The sequence below is a fragment of the Cyprinus carpio genome, chromosome A2, assembly GCF_018340385.1.
Source record: "Cyprinus carpio isolate SPL01 chromosome A2, ASM1834038v1, whole genome shotgun sequence".
Taxonomy (NCBI): domain Eukaryota; kingdom Metazoa; phylum Chordata; class Actinopteri; order Cypriniformes; family Cyprinidae; genus Cyprinus; species Cyprinus carpio.
In genome coordinates, this window is record NC_056573.1 from 18,711,650 (window position 1) to 18,731,315 (window position 19,666).

At 36.8% G+C, this 19,666-nt stretch overlaps 1 protein-coding gene across 1 annotated transcript; it reads right to left on the reverse strand.

Annotated features, from left to right (window-relative positions):
• Positions 1–925: 925 nt before the first annotated feature.
• Positions 926–19,415, reverse strand: LOC109068575 (protein kinase C iota type-like). The gene is made up of 18 exons (XM_042776845.1): positions 19,055–19,415; positions 15,896–16,017; positions 12,947–13,036; positions 11,548–11,598; positions 11,351–11,436; positions 11,092–11,229; positions 10,801–10,858; positions 9,938–9,993; positions 7,869–8,045; positions 7,002–7,099; positions 6,674–6,760; positions 6,385–6,520; positions 5,315–5,402; positions 4,992–5,117; positions 4,823–4,902; positions 4,528–4,617; positions 2,296–2,411; positions 926–1,995 (listed from the first exon to the last, which is right to left on the reverse strand). The coding sequence occupies exons 1-18, from the start codon at positions 19,132–19,134 to the stop codon at positions 1,908–1,910; spliced, it is 1,767 nt and encodes a 588-aa protein (XP_042632779.1). The 5' UTR covers positions 19,135–19,415; the 3' UTR covers positions 926–1,907.
• Between the last annotated feature and the right edge of the window lie 251 nt (positions 19,416–19,666).

Here is a 19,666-nt window from a genome sequence, read left to right on the forward strand (position 1 = left end):
TTAATATCATGTTTACATATTAGAAAGATTAGTTTTGGTTGCAGACGGCAAAGGAAATTACAGCAACGAAATGGTTTAATGTTGGAACTTCACATTTTTTTGAGCTTCATTTGTTTAGTCTACAAATGCGTATTATGTCTCTTATCAGATCGGTATTGATGTTAAATATGAAACAAGATATACTGTATACATAATAAACTAGCTCAAGATGACAAATGTTCATTTCTTAATCATTTGTTATACTGCTGAGGTTAAAAAAAAATATTTTTGTTTTATTGAACAGATGTTTCATCAAATAATAAAATACACAAAAGTTTTATGTAATCATTTTTGCACAGGAAATTCATTACAAGTAGTTAGATGTGAATTTTGTCACAACAAAACAAATTGCTTTGACACTTTGAGAGATTTAGATTAAAAAAGTGATAGAGTTTATTCTAGTCAGTTGATAGTGTTTTTCCATGTGCATATTAATATACAGAATACACAAAGTAAAAAACAAACAAAAAAACAGGTCCACTTCAGCCCCCTGATGCTTCTTTAAAGCATATTAGCACATCGTTTGTTTTTTTTTCTGGGAATGCATTGAGAGCTTTAAGCGATTCAATCATTTATAACGCCGGGTTGCTAACGAGTTCCTCACAGCTCGAAACCAGTGTGAACATCTGTGAAAATATAAGCGAGTTGATATGTGCGTGATGAGGAATGAGAAAGGGTTATTCTGTTTAAGAGTCGCTTGTGTTTAATGTCATCATTTATTCAACACATAAAAAAACAAAAACAAATCCACACATAAACAAACAAAAACAAATACATACACGAAAATTACCACCCAAAGAACTAAAAACACAATACAAGACCCCTAACTACATCATGCAACTGATCTTTTCCATGACTGTAAGGAGAAACAATGAACTCACATCCGTTGATGCTCAGTATTAAGAAGTATATTAAAGAAATATCTTAACCAGAAAGGCAATGTATCACATTTAACACGAAAAGCAAGAAATAAAAGAAGAAAAAGTGAGAAATACTTCATACATGCAGCAGCTGAAGAGTAAAAACATACGTTTACCTCGTCAATATGGAGAGCACTGATAGGAACATACTAATTTTAGTGTCTTATTTTGGTCCGGTGTTGAAGAAAGCTGTTGTACTTTTCTCCCTCCTTCCCCCTCTATACAGAAAACTTCTCCTTTCACAGTTTGTCAGTATTTACAACAGTTTTCATTAGTGTTCCCTTCTCCATTCTTACAAGTTTGATACCTACTTCAATCTACGACGAGGCCACATGCCCAATCATTTTAAAACAACTTATGGAAAACTCTGATTCAATATATTGTGCACATTCTATATAGATGACAGTAATCTTAAATAATAATAAAAAATAACAATAAAACAAAGTATAAAGTTTTTCTTCCTTACGCTACACTTATTTTCTGAAAGGCAGAACAGATAACCAGAAAAAAAAAAGTCTTTAAAAATATCCCATGTGGTATAGTGTTTAAAAATGGCTTACTATATATGCTCAATGTATTCTCTTTAATATATACAAATAAAATGTGTATCAGACATCATCACCATTAGGAGGTCCTGCGTACCATCCCAGTCATTCTTTTCCTTTAGTTTGCAGAGTGTTCAGTAACCCAAAACTGGTATTCCAACCACGTTGGTCAACGCACAAAGGCACTGATAAATTTCATCAGTGCTGATTTACATGTCACAAAAATAATCAAGAAAAATAGACTTAAGGACTAGTGGTTACAAATCACAGAAAGTGAAAGAAGTTTGGCAAAGTTATTAATGTTTCATCTGGTCCCAGAAAATGAAGTCAGGTTGTTGTTTCCTTTCTGATTGTTTGTGTCCATGCAAGAAAAGGCAGAGATGATATGCACATAACAGGCCGTTCACACACACTCCTCCGCTGACATCAGCAGAGGGTTGATGTACTCAAAGCCTTCAAACTCGGACTGGTCGATCTTCTTTACAGCATCACTGGGAGAGAGACAAAGACACAATCAATCAGTTTTAACTGCTACGGCACATTTAACTCACTAAAGCTTTCAAATAGACTCCAGACTGTAAATCATCTTCCTGGAAAACAGGGATATATGGAAACTAGGGAATCCTGTTCGCAGAACTATAATGTGTCATCAGGGATCGTAAATTTGATACTACTTCCTGATGAAACCTGCATTCCTGTGGCAATGATCTGAAGTAGATTAATGGTGCCTGAGGTCTGATTCAGAAAGCTTGAGGCATGACACAGACAGATACACATGTACAGACACTCACTCATCATCAGGCGTGAGCTGAATGGGCTCATTGGTGAACTGGGCATCAAAGTTATCCAGCCCAAACTCGCCAGAGATGTTGGGCTTGAAGGGCGGAACCACTTGCTTCTGCTCCATCTGAGAAACAGTTAACATGAGTCAATTAATGACTATGAATATGTGTCATAAAACAGTCTCACACTTCAGCTTGCAGTGCTCATCTTACTAAATATTAACCAGTAATTGCACATAGCAATGTTTTTTTTTAAAAAGAAAGAAACAAACAAACAGTAACCTATTTATATTATTTAAAAAGCATTAAGTCTCTTATGCTCATCAAGGTTTCATTTATTTGATAAAAAATACAGTAAAAACAGTAATATTGTGAAATATTATTACAATTTAAAATAACAGTTTACTATTTCTAACAGTTCCCCTGTGATGCAAAGTTGAATTTTCATCAGCCATTACTAGAATCTTCATTGTTACATGATCCTTCAGAAATCATTCCAATATGTTGATTTATTATTAATATTGAAAACAATTGTGCTGCTTACAGGTATAGTTCACCCAAAAATGAAAATTCTTTCATTAATTACTCACCGTCATGTCGTTCCAAACCTGTAAAACCTTTTTTTCTCTTCGGAGCACAAATTAAGATATTTTTGATGAAATCCAACTGTCACGTTCAAGGCCCAGAAAGGTAGTAAAGACATCGTTAAAATAGTCCATGTAACAGCAGAGGTTCAACCGTAATTTTCTAAAGCTGCAAGAATACTATTTGTATGCACAGAAAACAAAAATAACGACTATATTCAACAATTCCTTCTCTTCCGTTTCAGTCATCGAGCGTTCAGAAGACAACCATGATGAATGCGTGTGGTGCTGCTGTGTTGTGTAAAACAATCTTGTTTACAAGCAGAGGAATGTACACACATGCGTCATAGTACTCTCATGAACGCATGTCAAAGACTGACATGGAAGAGAAGAAATTGTTGAATAAAGTTATTTTTGCTTTCTTTGTGCAAAAAAAATTAAAAATTATCATAAAATTATGGTTGAACCACTGATGTCCAATGGACTATTTTAACAATGTCCTTAATATCTTTCTGGGCCTTGAACTTGGCAGTTCTGCTGCTGTCTATGCAGGGTCAGAAAGCTCTAGGATTTTATCAAAAATATCTTAATTTGTGTTCCGAGGATACAGGTTTGGAATGGCATGAGGGTAAGTAATTAATGACAGAATTTTCATTTTTGGGTGAACTATTTTTTGGAACCTGTGATATTTTTTTCAGGATTCTTTGATGAATAAAAAGTTAAAAAAAACAGCAATTATTCAAAATGGAAATCTTTTGTAACAATATACTACCATTTTTCTTTTCTCCAAAAACCACTGAAGAGCAATCTCAGCAAGGATTTAATATTATATTTAGGCAAACCGATCCTCTCCAGGGTTTTTTCAGTACCGCTATTGGTTTGGCCTTCTCTATGCTGTAAACTTAACAGGGCTGCAAGGTCAGGATCTGCTCTCCCTACAGGCTGACTCGGGCACTGCAGCCTGTCTGAGTAGAAAGTGTAATCTGAGCCCTTCAAACTGCCTGACCGCCACTTTGTGTGAGTGTGTGTGTTCACCCAGACCAAACAGGGACAAGAGGTCACTGTGTTCATCTGAGTCTTGTCTGCTGATTTGTCAACATTTAAATCTGCATCACACATGATACAGTTCACTGTCACAACCTCAGACAAGAAAAATCAATGATTTGACACCTTATCACCTTAATTAAACCACCAGCCTTACACATGATAGTTTATGTCATAGTGCAGCTGTATTAAAACAGTGATATATTACTTTCTTATTGATGACGATGATGATAATAATAATAATAATAATGTAAAGACCCACAAAATCATGCAGGAAACACTGTATAAATATATAAAAAAATAACAACAGGTGTGGAAAAAATACAGGTGTAAATATTGACTAGTTTTTAGGTGAACAATACTTTTAAAGCTGATGTTCCTTAAATGCTACTCTAAGTGGTAATAGTGCTGACATCAAATTACATGAATGAGTAATCAAATGGATGGTTACTCAAGGTCATAAACAACACTAAATAGTTCTTCAGGCTCCAGTAAGTCTTCTGTTTAGTTTCACTAACGTCAGGCTACAGAGAATGACTAATGCTTCTGTTGTGGGCTCAAGTCAAAACATCCAATAAGTAAGCTAAAGGAAACAGAGATAGCGGTGACTCACAAGATCCCAGTCTACATTTCGGAAAAAAGGATGGGCCATGATGTCTGCAAAGCCTGTCTGAGGGTGACATCCGAGGCGTTCCTTTGGTTCCTACAAAAAAGGGGGAAAATAAATAAATAAATCAGTGAGAAGAAACAAGAAAAAAAGAGACAAACAGATAAACAAAGAGAGTAGAGAAATTAGAGTGAAAGAAAGAAGTAAAACATAGGTGAGGAAGAAACAATGATTATGACAGCACTATAACAGGTTCATGTGACATAAGGACATTAACATTGATCTGTCTGGTCTGCTTTACCTTGTTGAGGAATCCCTTCAGCACACTAGCAGCTTTAACCGATAATGATCTGGGAATTCTGATCTGCTTCTCCAAAATTACTGCAAATGAGGAGCAGAAAAAAATGAATGGGATATACCAAGAGACATATAAAAATCTTTTTTAAAAAACAATCATTCTCATCAACCACCTAAAAAAAAATAATCATCATTTTTTTCGTCAGGGTTATCAGAGCTGCCGACTATGTCAAAGGGTGACCTCCCAGCCATCATCTCAAACATCAGGACGCCCAGTGCCCACCAATCCACACTAAAACCTGCAGAGAAAACATGCACACACATAAATCCTGAGCCTCTGAAATGGGAAGCTTAGCACTGACATAAACTCAAATGGCAAAAAGTCATGGAGAAGACACTAATAGCAATAAATGGATTAAGCACTGAGTGCTAGTGCACATAGTTGCCAACTCAAAGTCTTTGTGAAAAGGCTTGGCTGTGTGTGAATTGTGCTTACCGTAGTCTTCTCCTCTCAGAATCTCAGGTGCAATGTAATTGGGGGTTCCACAGAAAGTGCTGGTTGTGTCTCCTGGTCTCAGTCCCTCCTGTATAAGAGAGGAATATTGAAAGAAAAAAAAAAACATTCAGGCACAAAATACGACGAGTGATCTTTTTTTCTTTTTTTTTTGATGGCCAATGGCTATACCTTAGAGATCATATACATGGAATTTAGATATCATAATATTTAATAGTAAATGTAGTAAATAGCACATGGATCATTTCTGCAATGAATTGTTTTCTTTTACATAATATTTACTAAAATAAATAAAAGACAAGAAAATTTATAAATTTTTAAAAAACTGCATTTTTAAAACAAAGAGACACATTCTTGATGATTAAGTAATCCTATTATAGTATTTTACACAAATACAGGAACAGAAAAAACACAAATTAAACGAAAGTAAAAACTGTAACCAGCACTGCACTCAGTAATATGTTATGTTTGTGTGCACAGGGAATTAATTTAAAGAGCAGGTAACATTTTTACATACAGTACACAGTGAATCTGAGATAAATATGACAGAGGCAAACTTGATATCTCTTTGAATTCGCCAAAGTTTCAAAATCATTTTTATATTTTTCCATAGTGTTCAACATCCTTGAACACCACATTAGATTTCAAGGATGTTGCTTTGTGCTTATTTACTTCAAGTCCAAAGAACCCACCCTCAAATCTCTGATATTCTGGTCAGTAGGTATGGCTTAATCAAAATGGAGCTTAACTCTTTCCCCGCTGGTTTTTTTTCTGAAGTTGCCAGACCCCACCAGCATTTTTTATCATTTTCACAAAAGTTTAATGGCATCCAGAATATTTTTTTTGTCTTAATATCTGAACATGCAGTTCTGCTTCTTCGCCGTGTTTTGAGCCAGATGTTCAATACCTATTTACAATACACCAGTGAAAACACAGAAAACCAGAAAATTCTGTCAATGGCGGGGAATTGTTGTCTCATAAATAACAAAAAAACTCCATCAATGGCGGGGATAGAGTTAATCAACTGAGACAATGAACATATTCAGACTAACCTTACACATGCCGTAATCAGTGAGTTTGATGTGTCCCTCTGACTCCAGCAAAACATTGTCCAGCTTCAGGTCCCTGTAAATGATTCCACGCTCATGGAGGTAGTTCAAGGCGAGACTGATCTCTGCTGAGTAAAACCTGCCAGCATAAAGAACAATAGAAACAGTTAATGATATCATTTGTGTTTCTGTTCCTGTGGTGTGTCATTCAGACTGAAGTCAATTCCAAACCTGCTCAGGCTGTTCATTAACACTGAACCATGTTACTGATAGACAGCTCACATCCACATACCTGGCATGCTCTTCCGGAAGTTTTCTCTGTCGCTGCATGTGGAACATTAGATCCCCTCCATTCACATATTCGATTACAAAGAATAGCCTGTGAAAGAAAAGCATTAAATATTCATCAGCCCTCACCAGACAAACAAAACAGTTCACACTAAACTGAAGGGGTCAACAATAAGAATGGCCTGAGGACCTATATAAGAGCATTTTGGGGAGGAAGTTGATGGAACTGTTACTCTTATCTATTTACTAAATTTAATTTTTCAAGCCAGTTATTTGTTGTCACTTCGTCTTATACTTGTATTTTTGAATAAAAAGTGTGAGTACGGACAGACCTGCTCTCTGTCTGGAAGCAGGAGTGAAGTCCCACCAGGAAGGGATGGTTGGAAGCCTGCTCAAACACATGCTTTTCTGTTTGAACCCAGTCAATATCCTGAAAAACAAGAAAGAGTAGAACAAACAAACACGCACACAAAAATCAATCTTCCATTCAAAAGCAGAGCATTTTTTCTGTCAGTAGGGGAAACATTTGGAAGGATATTCAGGACTGTATTGAGTAGAAACGCCTCACAAGGCTGAATACTGATAAAGGTTTAAAAGACAGGGGCACCAGGTCTTCCCAAGGAGCTGTTCCTGGATGTGAGGAGACTCACAATGGATAGACACAGAGTGAAAAACTAGGACCTTTCATTGACAGCCTGGTGAAAATATCTCCGACCATGAGACTCTCTTAAAGAAGCACTGCAGGGCCAGTAGAGCGCATCTGCCACTATTGACCATCGACTGCTGCTGTCAATTCATCACACAAGGCTTAAGTACATCTAATCAACATTAAATGCCCATTTCATCAGCATCTAGTAATCTGTACGTCTACTTCAACACATCCTGGAAAGATTAGAGCCAGAGGGGGCTCTTTGCTTGTTTTATTCTCCAAGACTCTAATAGCTCAAATTACTGAGCTGTTCAGTTATTTAGTGTCAAAACAAACATTTCAAGTTGTGAAGTGTCAAGAACGCTTTCATCCTGGAGCACAGAGTTTGTTTGGTGGGCGTGACAGCAGTTTCCTAAAGGTAGTCTGGGATGTGGTTCATTTGAACTTGGTTCATTTTGAAACTGTTATAAATGCAATCTGACATAATTTATATAATGGCATATCAGTGGCATCTTTGCACTTTCCCATTGTATGAAATGTGAAATGTCACCTCATCATCATTAACCAGCTCCTTCTTCACCACCTTCATGGCGTAGATGCGGTCTGTCTTTTTGAGACGCACCAGCAGCACTTTGGCGTAGCTGCCCCTGCCGATCACTCGGAGCAGGTCGAAGTCTGTTAGCCCCAAACTGGACACAGACTTCCCTGAGTCCCGACTGCCCACAGCCTAAGGGATGGACAAGGAGAATATTAAACCACCAACATCTTTCATTTATTTATATTTATTTACACTTTGTGTGATGTAGCCAAATAGAGTGCAGTTATATGCCCCTAAAATTCCAGATATGAGGGCAAACAATGCCCCTGTATGGTTTTTGTTTTTTTTAATAATATGAAATAATTTAGCAAGATCACATGAGCAAGAGTGCTGTTTTTTTTACGCCCTGAATATCTGCACGATTGCAAATGTAATACTGGTTTTATACAACAGTTAACAAGAACAAGAAGTTAATATTGTGTTACATTTTAGACTCCATAGTGTCTGTTATTGCTCAATTTCACTGAAAAAATGTTTCAAACAAAGCCACAGCAGAATGGTTATATGTCTCCAAGCAACACACAGTGGTGTTTCGTTACTGAATGAATCCACGTGTTTTAACAAATGGAGTAAGTTAATGATTCAGTGACAGTCACTTTGCTTCATTCTTGAATCAGCGCTTTGAACAAATTGGCTGAATGAATGACTTGCCGCCACCTACTGGCAGTTTTAGTTTCATATTTAAAGTATAATTTTGTTTTTTAAAAATATTTTCAATATTATTGGCACATTGTAGTCTTAAAGGTTTGTGTGTAATTAATTCTGTTAAATTTAAATTTCTTTCTAAAGCTACTTTTTTGTAATGTCTATGCAATGCTTTACTTATCACAATAAAAACTTGAATTAAAAATTTAAGTTAAACGGAAAAGCATTGTTCGTCTTCGGAACACAATTTAAGATATTTTGGATGAAAACAGGGAGGCTTGAGGCTTGAGACTGTCCCATAGACTGCCAAATAAATAACAGTGTCAAAGGGTCCAGGAAAGTATGAAAAGCATCATCAGAATACTCCATCTGCCATCAGTGATTCAACAGTAACGTTATGAAGCTACAACAATACTTTTTGTACACGAAGAAAATGCTTTCCATACTTTCCTGGACCTTGACACTGTTATTTACTTGGCAGTCTATGGGACAATCTCAAGCCTCCCTGTTTTCATCCAAAATATCTTAAATTGTGTTTCCGAAAACGAACAAAGCTTTTACGGGTTTGGAACAACATGGGGTTAAGTGATTAATGATTAAATGTTCATTTTGGGATGGAGTATCCCTTTAAGGTAATTTCCGCCCAAATTGATTAGTTAATTTCAGATTAATTACATTAATTAATCAGCACATCGTGTAATCAGTTAGATTAAAAATGTTAAATGCTTGACAGCCCTAATATCTATATAATCAGTCAGTCTCTTCTCTCTGGTTTGCATCTCTTGGTGCTCTTCCCTGTCCTTTCCCTCTATTTTTCCCTTAAACTGTAAGATTTCCCATGACTGCAACAGAGCTACAGGAACACGTGCCCTTAATCAGATGCTAATGACCCTGATAGAAGGTTACTTTATTAGCTCCACTAAAGGAAATCAATACAGCGTGAATTCACCTTGTGGACACCCCCATCACTTTCTCTGAGTGACAACTTCAGCCTGATCATCTATCTGAGAATGGACTGCTGAAAGCTCATCTAATCAAACAAAATGTTTATAATGGTCCCATTTACACCTGGTACTAACATTCATTTTGACCAACCGGATCAACAAGTGGAAATTGCTAAAAAACATTTTATGATCTGATTGTTCATACTGCATTAAAAACACATTGCATTAGTAGTGTAAATGCTCATCTGCCTTGGAGCATCTGGGATATCATTAAACATGCAAGTGACCAAAGACAAAAATCGTGTGTCACCTTTTCAAGCTCACAGAGCTTTTAGAGATGGAGTTTGTGAGAAGGAGAATTTACCACTTGCGAACGGATCAATTGAGATGGATGTTAAAACCAAGAGTAAACAAGGCCAAAGCATGTCTTACCTCATGCTCCTCTCCCTCATGATTGATACTTTCCAATGAGTTCTTTTTGTCTAGAACTAGAAAACAACAAAGAGAAACAGGGAAAGTCATCACTCAGTGGCCTGTGGGCATTATTCATTAATATACATATAAAAATCTAATTCCCAAGCCTATAAACCAAACCAGGCACTTTGATTAATAAAGCACTTTGAAAAAACAAGGGGAAGGAAAAGTATCTGACCAGCACTGTAACTAAAGCCATGAGCCCTTTCACGTCATTAATTCCAACAAGCTTAATCTTGTGAGAAGACTCACGCCTGTAGGATGCTCAATGCATCAATCTGTTTCAGTGCAAGCACATGCCTAATTACTAAAGGGAAACATTGTCTTAGCCCAACCAGTCATTTAAAACCCCTCAAGATGATAAACAGTGACATCAATGAGCCACTATAGATCTTAATGAATCAATTTAGTGACTTAATGTATGTAATTAACACCTCTGCATTACAAGTTACTTTTATTTAGTGACTTTGCTAACAAAACACATGGCACGTTTATCTGTTTGACTTTGGATTTTTGCAAATGGATATGTGGGCAGTGTGTTTATGTAGTTATTCAGGACCTCTTGTTCCAGATTATTATGGAAATCAGGGAAAATTTTCAATTCAGGTTCAGAAAAGTATACCTGATTAAACTTTAATATTTATGTTCTGATGCTTGAAAAGTCTGAGTAAGGTACAGAAAGGTTGATTATTATGTGACCCCAGGCAGAATAACGGAATCTCAGATGGAAAGCCTTAAAAGAAAATTCGTTTTGAAAACTAATTGCAAGTTTAAAAAATACTGAGGTATGAATTTTTGCCCATATAGCCTAGCCCTAGTACCTTGATCAGCATGCTCTGATGGAGTGGACCCTGGATCAATTCTTCCAATCATCGGGTCCTAGAAAAATATTACAAACGTCCAAAAATAAAGACAGATTAACAGATTAACAGACTCTAAAAACTGAACATCCAAAGTTTCCCATCCCTTCCAAGTAGATTTATTAAATATCTATCCATTTGGTTATACTTTCAGCTATCAATAAGTCTAATGTCTAGTCTACTTTATATTTAAATTGATTTCACAGAAAATGTGAAAGAAGCATGCAGATTCCATGTGGACTAATGTCTCACCTGTATTACCTGTCTACCACACTCCACTGTGACCAATTTATGGCATTTCTTATGGACCAGCAGTTTACAGTTTATGCACTTATATCCCTGCCTGCCCAGGCCCCAGATACGATCTGTGCAGATGGCACAATGAGCACGCTGTACACAACAGAAAACACAGGAACAGGATAATTAAACTATATTGAAGGCATGTTCATATAATTCATACAAATTAAGTAACATAGCAGGTTTCAGAAATAAAAAAAGAGCATGTCTGTACCCTGTTAAAACGTTTGGCCTGAAATGCATGTCCGTTGGCATAGTAGAGTTTTCTCCAGCGTCGAGCTCCACGACGGTATATGGACTCTGAGTACAACATTAAGGCATTAATTAAATCTACTGATTACTATCATTATAACCCAATGCAAATTATTATGAAAACATTATGATCTAAATGACCATTACAAGAACACATACTGTCTTCTCCAGGACAGGGCATGCCAGGCTTCTCAGGAATACACGGAAACACTGTGGATAGAGAGACTTTGAAAAAAAAAGCACTGACAAACATTTCCAGAATGACCTCTCTGTGACCTCTCCTCATCTGACAGTGGATAAGGACATGGGGGTCAAGAAACAGAGTCTGTCCAGGCCTGCGAGGTCAGCTGGTGTGGAGAGTGGATATTGACGGACAGTCGGCTGGGGCCAGACGTCTCCTCCTCAGCATGACTAATTAACTCACACCGCAGGCAGAACAATGTATCTCTGTCAATCATGCCCTGAATCCTATCTCTCCTGTCCACTAATGATCTAAGGACCTGTATAATGCTGTAGGGTGTGTTATAAATAAATATATGCATGTAACCAAGCCAGAACATCAAAACGTGGAGCTCGGTCTGAGCTCATTAGCAGGGGCCTGCTACACTGCATGTCACATGTCATGCTTTAAAGGACTTGGCTGTTATGACTCTAACACAATGTCTGTTGTGACAAGTTTCTAGCAACAAGCTGAATGCAAAACCTCTGTGCAATGTGACAATCAAACCCAATTCAGTTTAAATGTACAATTTAAAATATATATATATATATATATTTATTTTAGGCATTTTCCTTTTATTTTGAAAGGACAGTGGCTGGGCATAAAGTGAAGCGGGAGAGAGAGATAGAGGGACAGGATTGGGAAAGGTCCTCTTCTGCTCTGAGAGTTCATGTCTCCAGCATTTCACCATAAAAACTATTGTCAGATAAACACAGAACCCCACCAAAATAAAAGTTAGGTTTACCTTAAAGAAATGAAACATAGAAATATATTATTATTGTACAGTAGAATGTACTCATATTTAAACATAATTTTTTTCCCAGGAATATCACAATGTTTCATCCATGTTTTTAATTTAAACATTAAATCTCTGTTGTGCAGCACTCTGCTTACTAAAAATGAGGAATTGTTCAAATTTCATTACAATTTTAAAAACTAATTACATTTTTTTTTAAATTATACATTTGATTATGATTGTTACATTTATAATAAATCAAAACACAATAAAAACAAAAAACAAAAAAACACAAAATTAAAAAAAAAAAAAAAAAAAAAAAACACTACTGTCATTAAAATTATAATAAAATTTTAGGAATTCAATTGATAAGACATAATTTTTCCTTATTAAATTTTATTAAACTATTAAAACAAAAACCAGAAAAATTTAAACGGAAATCACAGAATTTTGGAAAATTCACAGGGTCCTTTTTGTCACTTTTTTACGCCACATCTATATAATTACGCATCTGTCATAATTCTTTCAAGAATCTAAAGAAATACATAGAGTCCAAAAGCATATGAAGCCCACCCCACATCAAAAGCCAAATCCCAGCATACCATGAATAATAAGCTCCGAGTCTTTGTTGAGTTCATAGAGACGTAAGGCCTCCTCCAGCTCCAGCTGAGAAGAAACGGTGCATGGATCCCCTGCAATGACAAGCACAGTGAACCCTTGCAAGAAAACGCTACCAAAGACATCAGCATAAGTGACATATCTGACACTGCAAAGAGAAACAGAGAGAGTGAGAGAATTAAAGCAGAACTGAGAAAGAGACAAGAAACGAGCCACTGTTTGTGATCATATGGATATTGGTAGAACATAAAGCTAAAATCTATTAGTTTTTCACTATGAGCTAGTAACAGGGTTTGTGATGTTGTCCGAAGTTGACGTCAATCCTGTTGTTATCTAAAAAGCAGCCTGTGGCACTGACAGTCTCTGATTGTGTAGACACATGGCTCTGAATCAGACATCACAGCAGAGGCAATGAGTGACGGCAGGCATCGATGCCAAGGCTTGTGCAGACAGACGTGATTAAATCCTCTCCATGACGACCCTCTCAGATCAGCTAGATGCTAATGAGCAGCGTGACTCTGGGCTCAGCGTGGAATGGTGAAGATTTTAGTATTTAAATGAACGTTCCTCCATCTCCATTTCCCATCTAACATGACTAATGCAGCAGTTAATCATCACACACAGTCAATCTTTTCAGAGTTAAGCCTGCTCCCTGCTGTGCGCTGTACTGAGTTTCACTTTATTCCTCATGTAAAATCCATCCATTTTATTTTTGCTAGAGGAGTCCAGGGTAATTTTGAGACTCTAATGCAATCTACCAAAAGTGGGTTCATTTGTAATATATAAAATTCTAGTGCAAATGAAGCAGACATTTCAGCAGAATGGCAGGGGGAAGCTTGTTGATACGGTGACAGTTAGAGGAACAGAATGAGAGGCCACATTTAAACCTGGTATCACCATCTGTCTCAGGGGATCTGATCACAGGTGGACAGCACTAAATATAGGTTCAAACAGAGTTCAAAACATTTTGTGATCACATTAAAACCACAAATGGAGGCAGTCAGAAATGAAAGTGAACATACTGCATTTATAATGTAAATTGGGCTGTGACAGTATGGGATTTTTTCTTACGGTGGTGAAGAAACAACAAATCACGCGGTTTGGTGGTTTATTGCAGGCGGTTTAACAACCTGAGAAAAAACAAGCCGAGCTCAACATGCCCCAACATTGCTTAGTTCTGTTGAGTTGTGCTAAACTTTGATTCCTATTTCTTTAGACATTGTTTTTCAGGTAACAGTCTGTGGATATAAACGCACTTGTCCAAACACAACTTGTTAAAAATTTTAATTATAATATTTAACTATTAATTAGGCTACATTTATAATAACTACAGCCCGACCGATATGGGTTTTTTGGGGGCCGATGCCGATACCGATATTAGGCAGTAAAAAAAGGCAGATGTTCTTTATGTAGGCTATATTATAGTACAGCATAGTGAAAAGTTTGGACACACTTCTCATTCACTAACTTTTGACTGGCACTGTATATAGAATATGGTATAAACCCTACATAAACAGAATATTTTTGCAATGATAACTCAAATGTGGTGATCAAATGGAGTGGAGGCAGTGTTTTTAACAATTTAACAATAAACTTTATTATTCAAAACGAGTCTGACATCAGTGCACTTAACAGTAAACTTCACTTATTATAAATAACTTAAACACAAATAGAACAAAATATTTAAAACTTGAATTAAGAAATTTAAGAAGGTAACTGTGTAAGGCAAGCAAGCTACTGCCAAAACCAACAGGGACAGGTTTATGCAGGAAGCATAGCTTTTCCAAATGTAAACTTCTAAAATGAATAATTAATAATAATGAATGATATTTTTTCACAAATCCTGTGTTGTGTATTTTCTGGTGATCCAATGAACATGCAGAACATCGGTATTTAAATCGTCTTTTTGCAGTTTAATATTCACAGACACGGTATATATATATATCGAACGAGGGATCAGTTTACTGCATTGACTGAGTGGCCGTGATCAGCTCCGTTGGCCGTAACACAGGCTTTAATGCGCCGCAGACACGTGCCGTGATGCGCAGATCAGCTCTAGTTTCTAACATCACTGAATCTGCTGTTAAAAATTAACCATCCAATCATCATATCATCATGCAAAACTAAGAATTAGAATCATTGTAATGTGACAATCAAATATAGGTGCAGGTGGGTGGCAGGAAGATAATTTGAAGCAGCGAACTGGGGTGAAGTACACTTTCCTGAATTGGGTGGCCAGTAGCAAACAGTGGAGCTCGCTCTGCTGAACAAACGAAGTAATTACACCATTCAGAAGCATTTAATCTGCTTTATATGTTCTGTAAAAAAAATATATATTCGCCGATACCAATATATCTGCAACAGGCTCATATCAGCAGGTAATATCGGCAAAATGATATATCAGGCTCTAATAATAACAACCTTTTTTAAAGTGCAACATAATAGAGGCTTTTTTTCTGATTTAGGTTTTTCAAAGTGCAACATAAAAAATGAACATCAGGCTATAACCTGTACAAGGATATATTCCGCACCCACCCGCTCCCGCTATATGTTCACTCTTTGTTCACCTGCTGTCACCGACCATTCCCGCTAAATGTAGATCTCATTTCCAGAATCTCACATATAAATTTCCACTACTGTAACAGAGAGAGATAACAAAAATGTAGTGTGCACAAACATTGTATTTGTTATTTTTGTTTGTCTTGTCCAGAATCAAATTAGTTTTACATTTTGTGACTACATGTGTAGTCATGAGATCAGAGTCTCTCCTTAATGAAATCTGCTCATAAGAGGTCACAGAAGATGCATGCTAATACCAGGTGTACATGGCAATTTTCTCAGCTGACTGCTTGCAATCGGATCACCAGGGACAGATATTAATACCAGCTGTAAATAAGGCCAAATAGGGTAAAGAAACATATGAAATGACAAACCTTCTTCATCAATCCATTTCATGGTGAAGAGCTGGTCATTGTCCATGGAGCACATGTCCCGCACCTCATTGCACAGCCCCTCATAGGAGATGGAGGGATCAAAATGTGTGATCATGATGTCCCTAAAACAGAAAAAGGTGACATTCATTGACAATTTATTTCAATAATATTCTTTATTTTATTTAAGCTGATCATAAATGTGGGGAGACATTCTGTATACTTGTGTAACTCTAAATTTACTCAAAACACTATGAGCCTTTTTAAAAGACCAAAAGACAAATACAGTACAGCAGGGAGTATCATACGGTAAGTTTGTGGGAAGCTGTGTTGTATTACTAGCGCATTCCCAAAGTAGGAAGCACCCTAGCATCTTTCTTCCCTCTGTTGACTATTGTGTTCACACTGTTTTGGTTAATTATTGACAGCAGGGGAGTCCTTCCTGTCTACGAGCCAAAACACAAACCCACACATACCTTAACCAGGACCATTATAAAAAAGACAATGCAACAAAATTACACACCACCTTCTGACAAAGAAAAACACAAGGCTGGTTTTATCTGATCCAGGATCATTATGAAAAAGCTACTGTATGAAAGTTAAAGGGCAGCTCTGTGCTTTCTGTCATGCATATCTTGGACATTCTATAAGCTCTGCGTCAGTGAGCTGTGCTTTGTCTAATATTTACAGAGGGATAAATTTCCTCTTATTGTAGCCTCTTGCAAACTATATAAAATTATTCTGGCATATAATTGCCACTGTACCCACTCTCTTAGCATGAACAGATGCACCCTACAGGAGCTCAGCATCACTGAAAAGAAGGTGGATAAGACACATTCCTCTGTGGAGCATAATGAACATACACTCATCACGCTATCAAATAGGACTCACATAACCTCAAAAACTATTTTCTGAACCTGGAGGTATAAACAAGCTCATGGACACTAAAGTAAAAGGAAAAAATACACAAGGAAATAAGACCATTAATTCAAACCAAACAGTGGGTATGTAACATAAAAAAAAATAATTCTTACTATATTTATTTAGTTAAGAGTTGTTGTGCACTATGTTTTATTACTGACTGTTCATTCATCGTTTACTCACCCTAATATCATTAAAAACAAAAAAAAATATTCAGAAAAAATTCTCATACTCACCCTTATATCATTACAAACCTATATGATTTGGGAGAACCTATTTTGATCTGGGGAGTTTTTTGGAACATAAAATAATATATTCTGAGAAAATTCTCTCTTTTTTTTTTTAAACTAGATGAGGTCAAACAAACCCTAATAACAGTTTAACCATTATCACACAGCCCTATTACAGAAGAAATAATAAAAAGCACTGTTTTAACCATTATCACACAGCCCTATTACAGAAGAAAGAAAGGCATACAGGTTTGGAATGACCTGAGGATTGGTAAACAACTTTCAGTTTTAGTTTTAGTGAACTATCCCTTTAAGTCAGATGACCATGACATTAGGCAGAGACATAAAGCCATAAAGTAACATATCTACTGTATTCAACATCCATAAAAAAAATCAGATATGTGTTGCAATAAAGGTCAAATCTCCTTAAAGACATGCTTATTACAGACCTACAACACATAACAGTGAGCAAAAACAAACAAACAAACAAACAAAAATAACAAAAAAACAGATGAGTGACAGAAAGAGAGCAATCAGTGAATAAGTACAATAAGTACGAGAGAGAACCTAGGGCAGAGGAAGAGAAAGATTAAGGCTGTAAATTACATCTTTGCCAGGCTTCAGGGGGTTTCGAACAGAAGATAAAAATTGCAGGGAGTAAGATGTCCTTCACTCTATTCAAGACTCTACTGCATTCGGGCAGAAACCTGCCATTAAGGCCTCCATACACCAAAGGAACAACCTCTAACTGCCTGCATCACAGCCACAATAGAGGTTTATACAGAATAAGGACGCTGAAACTGGTTCAAAGATTGGCTAAAATGACCTACTGAAAAACAACAGAAACCAAAGAGAACACACATACAGGGACAAATGGTGGGGTTCAAAACTGTCCACACCCAGGAATTCTGTGCTACTATTTTATAAGGCAGGAACCATCAATTCAGGCTCTCCACAGAGCTCTTCTTTAAAGCCAAAACAAAATCAGCTTCACTGAAACTTTCTTTGAAGATCTTTAACATTACTGTGGCCAGTTCAGAGCCACTAATGGTGGTGGACCTGTCACTTTCCTATAATGATGATAGTAATAGTAGTAGTAGTATTAATAATAATAATTATGATGACAAGTATTACTATTATTATTATCACTATCATCAGCAACTGACTGAAACTGATTGAATCATAAAGACAGCTGCACACATACAATAGTGCTCATGGGGAGTGTGAACAGATCAGTCTCCAACAGGTCTGGCAAAAGATACTAGTCATACAAGTATTTCAAGTGATTAACAAGTGCACACGTCATCATGAAAGAAAATCTGATTGAAATCAGTTATACATAAACGTGCTCCTTTATGCACATAAAAGTTATTTCACAGCAAACCAAGAATTGTTCCCTAAACTGTAAGAGGAACAGGAAACAAATTTACAGGTTTACAGGTTGTTACGTCCCAGTCTGATAACAATTCACTGATGTACTCGTTTAGAAATAAACCTGGTACAAATAATATGATGATCTACATATTGTGTTCATAACATGAACGAAATGTTTGCATATATCATTTAACGAATTTCATTTCAGGTACATGTGACTTTAGTTTTGCCTTAATTACACTGTTATACAGAATTACCTAAATGTGACATAGAGAACGCAAATGTTATAATAAACAGGCAGAGAGCTAGCTCCATGACAGGCGCAGCTCTGAAAACATCCCATCATAAGCCATAATCATCTTAACTCACAAACAGTACACAAACATATAATTAGTATGTTTACGTGAACTATGATACGAAAAGAAAACCAGCTGAAGAGGAAGAAATGAAGAAACGGCTGTTTTACTGGAGGTGGTTTCACTTGACAGTTTTGTTTTGGGCTTTGCTAACACTGCCTGCTAGCTGGCTAATTATTTATTTGTGTTTATCCCAACACCACACAAATAAAGAGGTCAAGATAAGATTGTAAGTGTATCGAAACATCTAAAAAGACAGCGCTGGCTCACTGGCTACTCACCCTCTGTAATAAGCTTTTACCCGGACCTGGTGCGGGTTTTCTCCGGGGTGGGACATGGTGCTGTCCCGCAGCGTGGGCATTATGAAGTCTCCGTAACGTTACTCCGGCTAGCGAGCTAACTTAGCTAATGAGGCTATCCCGATGTCGTCCAACGAGAGAGAGAAAAAATAACAACCGGAATTAGAAAACTGGACTTATTCTTTGGTCCAAAATAGTGTTGACCCCGGTCGTAGAATGGGCCTGTCTGAAATAGTATTATTCAAGTTCTGACAGAAATTACTAGGACTAGTAAAACTTCCGTGGCTGACGGGAAACACTCCGTTCTCTTCTCTCGCTCCAGCCTCGAGACGGAATGATCCAAACAGCGGAATGCAGAAGGGGGGGGGGGGGGGGGGATGATTTCCAACAAAAACATTACACATTATTGGTTACTGTTAGTATCAGAAAAAAAATGTTTGTGTAGACAGTTTAGAGAAAGAGAAAATATTAAATGTCCGCTATATGTTTAATGTTATGGCGTATATTTATCATGTTTAATTGAATTCGGTTGGATGGAAGCGTCCGGTGGCATTCCGATTATAGCACCCAGACTTCGAAGAGGGTGGAGAAGAG

Excerpts from the sequence above, each read along its gene's own strand:
- LOC109068575 (XM_042776845.1), bottom strand. The coding sequence starts at position 19,134 with ATGCCCACGCTGCGGGACAGCACCATGTCCCACCCCGGAGAAAACCCG. Across the intron at positions 9,994-10,800 it reads ATCAGAGCATGCTGATCAAG|TTCTAGACAAAAAGAACTCA; the intron begins GTACTAGGGCTA and ends GTTGTTTTCTAG. Across the intron at positions 6,521-6,673 it reads CTTCCGGAAGAGCATGCCAG|GTTTTACTCAGCAGAGATCA; the intron begins GTATGTGGATGT and ends TTATGCTGGCAG.